At 43.3% G+C, this 11,495-nt stretch overlaps 1 protein-coding gene across 1 annotated transcript; it reads left to right on the top strand.

Annotated features, from left to right (window-relative positions):
- Positions 1 to 511: 511 nt before the first annotated feature.
- Positions 512 to 10,835, top strand: LOC142024009 (torsin-1A-like). The gene is given in 6 exon segments (XM_075015564.1): positions 512 to 864; positions 867 to 1,133; positions 1,900 to 2,165; positions 5,935 to 6,110; positions 6,201 to 6,328; positions 9,383 to 10,835. Coding segments are annotated over 6 exon segments (1,320 nt in total). The 5' UTR covers positions 512 to 632; the 3' UTR covers positions 9,634 to 10,835.
- Positions 10,836 to 11,495: the final 660 nt, after the last annotated feature.

The raw sequence follows: 11,495 nt of genomic DNA, 5'->3' as shown, positions 1-11,495 counted from the left end.
CCTAGAGTGGAAAATGACTTCTTGCAGTAAGAGCCCTTCCCACGTCCTCCTGAATGGAGCATGGTGTGACAGCTCTATCGTGAATTAATTAGCTGTGGTGTGTCACTGCCATTTCTGTATCCCTGTTTCTTTTTCTTTCCCTTCACGCGTCGGAGGAAGTGACCTACAGCTCCCAGCAGCTTATACCCTAATTAAAGTGTTAGTCTTTATGGTGACAGCAGCCTCCTGGGTTTTGCTGAACCAACCTGCCCACGGTACTTGGGACACCAGTGTTCAGTGGGGGGAGACCCCCCGAGAGCCTCGAGCAGGACAAAGGGCGAGGGATACCCCGTGCGTTACTGGGCTGGACTCTGGAGGCGCTCTTTCAGAGCAGAGTGCGGCCAGGCAGGGCTCTGTGACTTATGACATTGTCTCACGGGGGAGGCGGCCGCATTGCGCGCCGGGCAGGGCCGGAGGTTGGCCCAGCCCCTCTTCTGCCTGGGAACCGGTTGTGTCGCCGGCCAGCGGGCTCACACTGCGCCACGCACCGATGTCATTTCGGGACGGGCCCGCCCCGGGTGCGGCCACGCGGAAGCGGCGTCACGCCATGTTTCGATAGCCTGACGGCATGTGGCGCAGGATGCTGCGTCACGATGTCAGTACGGAGTCATTGCACGCTTGACCTGTCGGGAGACACCAACCGCGGCAGGGTGGGCCCGCGTGTGGGTGCGCAAGGGGAACGTTTCGGTCACGTGACAGTCAGTGCTCGTTTTCAAAATGGCTGCCATGTGACAGCGAAAGCCTATCTTCCTATGGACCCGGACAAGGTCTCTGCCCACACCCAAGATGGCGGCTCTGGAAGCGGTGAGTGCGGAAGCGGAAGTGGCTGTGCTGGGATTGGAGGCGTGGCGGCTGTCAGGCCGGGTTGGGCCTGGGTCCCGGCAGAGGGGTCATGAAGCTGCTGCGCGGACCGCTGGGGACTGCCTTGGCGCTTGCTCTGCTGCTCAGCCCGGTGCAGACGGTGGAGCCCATTAGCCTGGGGCTGGCGCTGGCCGGGGCAGCTTCGGCGCTCACCGGCCTCATCTCCTATCCCCGCCTCTACTGTTACTTCAGGGAGTGCTGCTTGCAGCACGAGGGGCCCCGGGCGGGAGCAGGTACGCGGGGTAGCGGGGCGGAACGGGAGTGAGGTCAGAGGGGGCGGGGCCGGGCGGACTGGGATGAGGGGCTGGCAGGGTGATGGGGATGGCAGTTGTGGGGTAACTGCGGCCGGGGAGGACTTCAGCATTGTCTTGGTGGGGTTGATCTTGGGGGATTCTTAGGCTGAGGAAGGATCAAGGGGCTCTAGGGAGTTTACCCGGAGAAAGGGGTCAGAGTAGGATAGCTGCGGGGAGGGCTGTAGTGCAGTAGGCAGAGGAGGGCAGTGAGAGGCAGGCACAGGCAATTAGAGGGAGGATGCCAGGAAGAGTGAAGGGAGGATGTAGCTAGAGGAAAGAGCCTGTGGTCCTGATTTAGGAAGTACTCAGAAGTTGAAGGCTGGACTGGGCTCTTCCTTTTTCTGTAGAAACGTGTGGCAGCTTCCATGCAGAAAGCAGGAAGGGTTTAAAAGGGAGACCTGGTGGTATGAGTTTGTCCACAGGAACACTGGGTGGAGTTTGGGAGGGGGTGCGATTGGCAGCTGTATCAAGAGCCTCCTACTCTAGTATCTGTAGTCTCCACAGGTCATGTCTGTATAGTACAGAGAAAGGTGGCAGTTCCATTGTAATGAGGGTAGCTCTTTGGTTATCCCAAGGCAGCTGCCAGGGGATCAAAGTTTGGGCATCCTGGAGTAGTGTCAGAGAGGCCTGCGTTCCAAAGCAGCTTAGAGACACTAAAATCTGTCACCTCCTTTTTTCTTATTGGATTGGTGTCTCCTTTATTCAGCACTTCAGGAGGATTTGGACCGGAAACTATTTGGCCAGCACCTCGTAAAGAAGGTGATTGTGAAAGCTGTGATTGGCTTCTTGAACAACACAAACCCCAAAAAACCTCTCACTCTCTCCTTACATGGATGGACTGGTACTGGCAAAAATTTTGTCAGTAAAATAATTGCAGAGAGTATCTACGAAGGAGGACTGAACAGCAAATATGTCCATCAATTTGTGTCCACTTTGCATTTCCCCCATGCACATAGCATTAGCCAGTACAAGGTAAGAGTGCATACTGGAGCTCACCGTGTTTAAAGTGTGATTGTGGGTTATTTCTTTTGTTAGTTTATAAAGTTCATGGAATCATCAATACGAGCAAGTGAACACTTTTTGTCTGAAACAATAAAATACACTGTATGCTGAGTCTCAAGTGCAAATGCTAACATCTAGGGACTGACTTCCCCTGAACGTGAAAAAAAAGTTTCCTTGTCTTGTCATATTTCTGTCCAGAGGAGAAGAATGCAACTAGCATAGGACTTGGATTGAGTTCTCTGTTCCACATATTCCAGCAAAGGTTTCTGTATTTTTGACTTAGTCTTTCTCTTCCTCCATTTCACAATTGAAAAATGGGGCTAGTAGCAGTTTTTCCGTCACAGGGGTTTTGTGAGCATGAATACATTAGAAATTGTGAAATGCTGAGATATGTCAGTGACAGGGGCCTATATAAATACCTTAGCCAGGTAGATACCAGAGTCAGCGCAGTTTAGAGAAATCACACCGCCTGTGGTTCTGAATTTTAATTCTGATTCTGCCACCAGGTTGTGTGAGACAGTCTCTTCTGCAGTCTGCAAATTGAGGATGAAACTTTTCTACCTGTTAGGAATATTATGCTCATTAGTGAACATTTGTACAGTGTTTTAAACCTATATACACAAAACGTATGCATATTGAAGGCTTAAAGGAATGGAACAGTTTACACATTATCTTTCAAAATGGAGAATTCTATTTTATGGATTTCCCCTTGTAAAGAACATAAGAATGGCCATTAGTGGGTCAGACCAAAGGTCCATCTAGCCCAGCACCCTGTCTGCTGGCAGTGGCCAGTGCCAGGTGTCCCAGAGGGGATGGACCGAAGACAATGATCAAGCGACGTGTCTTCTGCCATCCCTCTCCAGCCTTTGACAAACAGAGGCCAGGGACACCATTCTTACATCCTGGCTAATCGTCTTTTATGGACTTAACTTCCACTAATTTATCTAGCTCTTCTTTGAACTTTCTTATAGTCCTAGCCTTCACAGCCTCCTCTAGCAAGGGGTTCAACAGGTTCACTGTGCGCTGTGTGAAAAAGAACTTTCTTTTATTAGTTTTAAACCTGCTACCCATTAATTTCATTTGGTGTCCTCTAGTTCTTATATTATTGGAACACGTAAAGAACTTTTCTTTATTCACCCTCTCCACGCTGCTCAGGATTTTATATACCTCTATCATATCCCAGCTCAGTCTCTTCTTATCTAAACTGAAAAGTCCCAGTCTCTTTCACCTCTCCTCATATGGGACCCGTTCCAAACTCCCAATCATTTTAGTTGTCCTTTTCTGAACCTTTTCTAATGCCAAAATATCCTTTTTGAGGTGAGGAGACCAAATCTGTACGCAGTATTCAAGATGTGGGCGTACTGTAGTTTTATAAAGGGGCACTAAATATTCTTTGTGTTATTTTCTATCCCTTTTTAAAGAATTCCTAACATCCTATTTGCTTTTTGACTGCTGCTGCATACTATGTGGATATTTTCAGAGAACTATCCACAATAACTCCAAGATCTCTTTCCTGAGTTGTAGCTAAATTAGCCCCCATCATATTGAATGTATACTAAGGGTTATTTTTTCCAACGTGCATTACTTTGCACTTATCCACATTAAATGTCATTTGCCATTTTGTTGCCCAGTCACACAGTTTAGTGAGAATTTTTTGAAGTTCTTCACAGTCTGCTTTCATCTTGACTATTTTGAACAGTTTAGTATCGCGCACAAACTTTACCACCTCACTACTTACCTCTTTCTCTAGATCATTATGAATAAGTTGAACAGGATTGGTCCTAGGACTGACCTTTAGGGAATACCGCTTGTTACCCTTCTCCATTCAGAAAATTTAACATTTATTCCTATCCTTTGTTTCCTGTCTTTTAACCGGTTCTCGGTCCATGAAAGGATCTTCCCTCTTATCCCATGACAACCTAATTTACACAAGAGCCTTTGATGAGGGACTTTATCAAAGGCTTTCTGGAAATCTAAATATACTAGATCTACTGATCCCCCTTGTCTGCATGTGTGTTGACCCCTTCAAAGAATTCTAATAGATTAGTAAGACATTATTTCCCCTTACAGAAAGCATGTTGACTTTTCAACAAATTATGTTCTTCTACATGTCTGACAATTTTATTCTTTCCTATTGTTTTGACTGATTTGCCCGGTACTGATGTTAGACTTACCGGTCTGTAATTGCCAAGGTTGCCTCTAGAGCCCTTTTTAAATATTGGCATTATGTTGGCTGTCTTCCAGTCCTTGCATACAGAAGGATAGGTTACAAATCACAGTTAATAGTTGCACAATTTCACATTTGAGTTCTTTCAGAACCCTTGGGTGAATGCCATCTGGTCCCCGTGATTTGTTACTGTTTGTTTTTTCTGTTTGTTCCAAAACTTCCTCTAATGACACTTCAATCCAGGACAGTTCCTCAGATTCATCACCCACAAAGGACGGTGCAGGTTTGGGAATCTCCCTAACATCCTCAGCCATGAAGACTGAAGCAAAGAAATAATTTAGTCTCTCCACAATGGCTTTATCATCCTTGATTGCTCCTTTTGCATCTCGATTGCCTAGGGGCCCCACTGGTTGTTTAGTAGTCTTCCTGCTTCTAATGTGTTTTCTGTTGTCCTGCCCCAGATGAATCTTTCCTGAATGCAGTGGTAGAAATGGGTCTTTATGTGCTTCGGTCATGTAAAAAGAAAAGCTGCATGTGAAATTCACCATATGAAGAGTGCTAAATCTTTTTCTGTAGCAAGGCAGTGCAGTCTTCCCTATGCTGCATCACCCATGTATAGGGAGTAAATACTAGTGAGATGGGTAAAATGAGCAGAATCATTGGTTTAAATCCTGTTCCTTTTCCCTCTCATAGCTAATCTTAAATAGCGTTTAACAGTGAGTAAACACCTGGGCCATACAGGCAGTCCTCAATTTTATGACATTCGACCTACGAAAGTCGGCACTTAAAATATTTCTGAACTGACACCCTGAATCAACTTTACGATGCTTGATCCCACAACGGATTGCAGTTCTAAGTTACAACATTTTGACTTACAACACAGTTTTCAGGAGCCAACTGTGTCATAAGTCTGAGGACTTCCTGTATAATAAAATGCTTAAATTAGGTTATTTCCCTTCCTGAACAAATCTACTCTTTTTAAAGATTTTAAATCACTTCCAGTTAGATTACTTCCTAGTGGTTAAAGCACAGCTCTGTGAGTTAGGATTCTAGGTTCTATCCCTAGCTGTTCCTGTGATTTTATTGTTTGACCTTGACTAAGTCACTTAATTGCCCACTGTCTCAGTTAAAGAATGTTGTAAAATGTTCTGAGATCTAAGGATGGAATATGCTATATAACTGCAGAGGATTAGCAACAGAGAAATTAATTTGCTTCTCTGGGCTTCGCTTTGTCTTACAAGCTTGATTACTTCCTTATATTAATGTTTATTCACTGACTTGAGGTATTGTTCTTTTCATGGATACTTGCAGACAGATTACCATAGTTCACTTGAGTTCTTAAGGTTATTTTAACAACCAAAATGCATTTGTTACTGTGTTCCTTTAATCATTCTTTATTGTTGACCTTTCAACCAGATTTTGATCAAGACACTCACACAAGTACAGGTATAGAATTGAAGTTACAGCTTTTGAATGGAAAATGGTGATCCAAAATCTACGCATTCCGTGTGTCTTCACTGTGACATAGCTGCAGTTGGAATTCGCCATCATCTTTATTTTTGTATAACATAGGACCAGTTGCAGTCCTGGATTCGGGGAAATGTGAGCACCTGTGCCAGGTCAATCTTTATATTTGATGAAATGGATAAAATGCACGCAGGACTCATTGACTCCATCAAGCCGTTCTTGGACTACTATGAGCAACTTGATGGTGTGTCTTATCGACGAGCCATCTTCATCTTTCTCAGGTAAGGTGGGTCTGTGAAATCCTTCAAATGCTGTAAACTGAATGCGCTGTGAAACACACCCAGCTAAAATCCTTTCCCTCTGTGATGCAGCAACGCTGGGGCTGAAAAGATAACAGCAGTGGCATTAGATTTCTGGAGGAGTGGAAGGAAAAGGGAAGACATGGAACTCAGAGACCTGGAAGCTTCAGTGTCTCTGTCTGTCTTCAACAACAAGAATAGTGAGTAACGTTGGTTATTTCCCTGGCTAAAAATCCTTGTCTTTGAATGAGTGATTCTGCACTTGCTTCTGGTATTTGCCAACTGCCTCTTCTTTGAAGAACACCTAAGAAACAGATACTTCAATTATAATAGTCCCCGGTTTTATTTCATTCTTTACATAGTTTGACTTTTCAACAGAGTACATGCACTTTTCAGTGGGATTATTTTAAGCATCCATTTGCTGCCTGTGGCACTGAGCCATTGTCTTTGATGAGGAAGGTTGCCATGCCCCTTCCTACGAGTAAGTAGATTTCTTTGGTTCATAAGCAGAGGCTGCATGATAACTGCCAGGCCCCAATCCTTCCTTGCCCTTCAGAATTGAGGGTGGATGGATTGTCAGTCTGAGGGAACGTTTTCCCTAAATTATAATGGTATAGTTATATAGTTAAAAATAATTTGTAACAATAGCTCAGAAATCTAACAATGGGCCCAGCCTGTTAGCTGTCCGACAGAGCTGTCCGCAGGATAACAAACTATGAAATGCACTCGGTGACTCTGGTGTGTTAAGTAATGGATTCAGCATTTGTGGACTTGATATTCTTTTGAGCAGCCTTATGCAGAAGAGAGAGATGAGCTGATTTTACAATGGTGAAAGTGTGTACAGGTTTATTTACCAAGAGACCAAGAAGAAAGCAAATTTGTCAGGGCTAGCGTTCATATGGGCAGAGACAGCAGCAGTTGCAGGTCAATGTGAACTCCCAGTTCAAGCAGGGAGGTGCTGTGGCATAACCAGGACACATTTCAATTGCTGCTTTTTGGTTGATGATTTGAGGTGAAACGGAATGATGCACGGTGAAGGACATGGGACGGCATTATGATTTATGATTATTGTATGTGACCTGGTTCTTCAGAAGTTTGGTGTGCTGTGCATAAATAGATGGTTTAAAAAAATTAAATGAAGACTAGGTTCACATTTTTTACAAAGTTTTGTTGAAGTGTCCATCCAGCTTGTGACAACAGAAGCTGCTTCAGCAGATGCAGAGAGTATTTTCTTTTTCATTTTATTTGGCTAGGGTAGTTCAATGACTAATTCATTCAAAGATGGGAAACCAAGAAGAAACAGGAAAATTTTTCCTTTTCCAATCTATATAGCTACATTTCTACTACCCCCTCCTTTCATAAGGGGCATGGTGATGATGGAGTTCGGAAGATGGTAATGAGGCGCTTCTATGACTATGCAGTGCCTCATTAGCATAATAGCAGCCAAGCTCAGTTCAAAAGTGCCGCTTTCAGAATGCACGCCACCTGTGTAGACAGGAGCCTTTCAAAAGGACCCCCCACACTTTGAAAGCCCTTTATTCCTAAAACCAAATAGGAAGAAGGGGCTTTTGAAGTCCGGGGTGTCCTTTTGAAAGGCCCCCATCTACATGGGTGGCATGCGTTCTGAAAGTGGCGCTTTCGAATTGCGTGTGGCTGCCATTATGCTAGTGAGGCACTGCATATTCATGATAGTGCCTCATTGGCATCTTCCAAACTCCCTCATTACCATGCCCCTTCCGAAAGGAGGGGGCTAATGTAGACTTAGGTTATGTGAGAGGATGAGAGATGCTTGTTCTAAAAATCCTGAAGATGTGATATGAAACAAGCATTTAAATTCACGAATCACACACAGTATTTTCAGTTTTAAATGCAAAACATTTTGATGATCCTTTTGATCACAAATACCTTTATTAACTAAACATTTTTATTCACCATTTTGCAGAATAGTCAAAATATAAAAAATTAAAATCCAAATAAATATAAATTAAGCCATATAATTGCTTAAATGTGTGTAATTAATAGCACATGCTTTTAAATAGCTCTCCATCCCCAAAAAAGTACTAAATGTAATTAATGTAAAGGCTGTATTCAACTGGAAATACCTGTTGTAATGGTTACCACCCAATAAGAATCAACCTTTCTTTAGGAAAGTATCTAAAGTACAAATGCAGAACTTCATTAAATCTGATTTTTTTAAATCAATGTTTCTTGCTTTCTGTTTTTGCATCCTCATTTAAAATTGGTGGTTTTGAATTGCTTTGATTTAATCTACCCACTCTGCTGCATTTTTAGCTTTAGCCGGGAAATAAAAACATGCTTTTATAAACTCTCGAAAAGGGGCTAAGAGAAAATACCTGAGATGTTATCGGTAAAGAACCCGATCCCTTGGCTCCAACCAAGTTACAGAGCTTGTTTTGCCCAGCCTGTGAATCAAAATAACAATTTAGAAAATTATGTGGTGAGAGTGCAGGTACTTGTGAGGGACAGACTGAAACACTCAAGCCCTGCTGGAGGATCTGAATCACTAAGGCTTTCCTATGCTTCCAAAACTGGGTTGGTAAGCCATTAAGTAAGATGCACACGTGCATAGTCCTTTTGTTGTTTTAAAATCCTTTGTTTGCTTTCTTCCTACTGGTGAGATTAAACAGTACTTGGTTTTGAGGCGGCTGTTGAGTCACTGTATTTACCGCTGCTACTGGGCTTCCCAAAGGGAAGAACTTGAGGTACCTGAACCCCATTGGATCTGATGAAGTAGGTCTGTTCCACGAAAGCTCATCACCGACTAAATCATTTTGTTAGTCTTTAAAGTGATACATTTCTGCTGTTTTGTCCCATTGGACACATTAGGGTAAGCACAGTTGCTCTACCAGATCCTGTTGCTGGGACCCAGTCTAAAATTGGGAGAATTGGAAGATTCTGCCCCAGGAGAGAGACAGACATGAAGCTTGACATTGGAGGAGCTGCACTCAGAAACAGGAAAGAAAGCAGAGGTGTTCCTAGCTCTGTAGCCTTGACGTGCAGCAGCAGCTCCAGTGCATGCTGTTTCTCTGTCCATCCTGCTTGGCTTTAGGTGAAGCTGCTGTCATACGGGGGCAATGTGTGACCGTATAAAAACAGAGGTGCTTATACTAAGAATAAAAACAAGACTAAAGAACTTTAGGGTGGGTGGCAGGGAGCTGGGATAAATGTATGGCCATCCACTGTGGCTGTCAACATATGCACAAGGTGCACTAACCAACAGTGTTTGTTTGCAGGTGGCTTTTGGCACAGCAGCTTGATCGACAGAAACCTCATTGATTATTTTGTCCCCTTTCTGCCCCTGGAATACAAACACGTGAAAATGTGTGTCAGGGTTGAACTTGAGTCACGTGGGTACGTGGTGGATGAAGAAATTGTCACCAAAGTAGCTGATGAGATGACCTACTTCCCCAAGGAAGAGAGAATTTACTCTGATAAAGGATGCAAAACTGTGTTCACCAAGCTGGATTTTTACTATGATTTATAATGTTTTACAATGCTGTGATCAGCAAAGGAAAAAATGAACCACGTCACAAAGTGAAGAAATCAAGATATATCACTGTCAAGCACTTTTTAAAAAAAGGACCATTACCATTTCATTGCGGGTGTAAATAAGTGGCAATACACTTGTCTTTTTATACTGGGGGAGCCTTGTACTGGTCATATGTTCAAAAGATGTCTTGCCTGTGCCATGAAGTTAGGAAAGAACTGTGCATGGAGCAGTCACCCCTTCCGGAGCATTGTCTAACAGTGCTTATCGTTTATCTCAAATTGCAAATTGATTGTTACAGTTGTTCGGTAGAACACTGACGTGCACTAGACCTGCAGTTTTGATGTGGTTTTAATTAGGTTTTAATTTGTAGAAATGATTTCTAGATGGTAAAGAATATTTTAATCAAGGCCCTTATATCTGCAAGATCACTCATAGGAGCTGTGGGTTGGGTATTTCCAAACCTGTCTTTGAAAGGGGAATATGCAGGGCTGAGTTTTTTCCTAAACACCACCCACACTTTGTGCTTCCAGCTCCATTGGAATCAAGTGAAGCCCGTATGTTCTTTTATGTAGCATTATACAAGACTGTAAACAGTCCCTTCTGGTGTCATACTGCACCAGCCATGTGGAACCTACCTATGATCAGGGAAGGTTACTATGTGAAAGAAAGTGGAGTAAAAAGAGGAATTGCAGCAAAGTTTTGTGTCCCTGTAAAGGAATTAGTTCCTTCTTTAGCTGTTTGCTAGGAAATGGAGAGGTGGCACTTTGGCTGCTTTCCTTTTGGGAAATTCAGAAAAGGGATGTTAACTAAAATCCTATGATGCTTCCTGTTTGGAGCATCAGCTTCATAGAATCAGAGTAATGGGAGGGCAGAATCTGTTTGAACCCTATCTAGTCCATGTGGATTTTGAAAGATTTGCTTTGGTTCCAAACTTTTCACCAGTCAGACTCTGTGTGATTTAGTTTTGATCTTAACCTTGCAAGCCAGTGCTGTTCGGAAAAGGATGAAGACCACTTCAGAACTACCTGGAAAAATACTTACAGTAATGCCTTCAACAAAGGTTATTGCACCCTGTGCCAGTTTTATTTATAAACAACACTGTTCACTTTGTCACTCTAGTTTCTAGTTCTTACGATTTGAAAATAAGTGTTTTATAATTCCCTTAAAGGTCTCACCAGTAAAATTTTTATATGCTACTTTTCTGTTTGAATATATTGAAGGATTGCCTCACTCTTACCTTTGTATGTAAATTTACAAACTGACCATATTTCTGCCTTCTGGGTAGAGGCATTATGTTGTGCTTAAATGCAAATTTTCATGTACACCTTTTGTGGCTAAGTAGGGGAGGGGATATGTGTTTCTTCATCCAATGGTGAAAAAGATTGCAAACCTTAATGGGCTACTGTGAATCAAGTGAGTAATTAGTGCAGACTGCTTCAGTGTGCATGAACTTTGTGAAGCAGAGTTAGTACAAACCAGGCTCCTGTCTTCTGTTAACAAAACAGTCTTCCAGAAGTGCTTAAAACAGCGACTGAATTTGTCCAGCAGCTAGCGTAGCTGAAAACCCCACTTCCTGCTGTAACTAAGGTGAGTGATGATGGCCTTGTGTCTACATGAGCCCTCATGGCAGACTTGGGGTTTGTTAGTTGCAGCTGGCAGCAGGGGCTGTACAGTAACTGCTATACCTAGTTACATTAATGTAGCCCTCTTCCAGTAGGACTATGTGCAAAGTAAATGCCACCTTAATTCATTCCAGCAGTGTCTAGGGAAGACTGTTAAAGTGCAGCACTTCAGTATGCAGTGGACCTCTGTAGAAAAATGGAGCAGCAGAATTCAAGTCTTTCGTGGCATTCTTG

Source organism: Carettochelys insculpta, chromosome 21 (assembly GCF_033958435.1).
Source record: "Carettochelys insculpta isolate YL-2023 chromosome 21, ASM3395843v1, whole genome shotgun sequence".
Classification (NCBI taxonomy): domain Eukaryota; kingdom Metazoa; phylum Chordata; order Testudines; family Carettochelyidae; genus Carettochelys; species Carettochelys insculpta.
The sequence above is the reverse complement of the archived record's forward strand: the minus strand, read 5'-3'. Positions and strand labels throughout refer to the sequence as shown.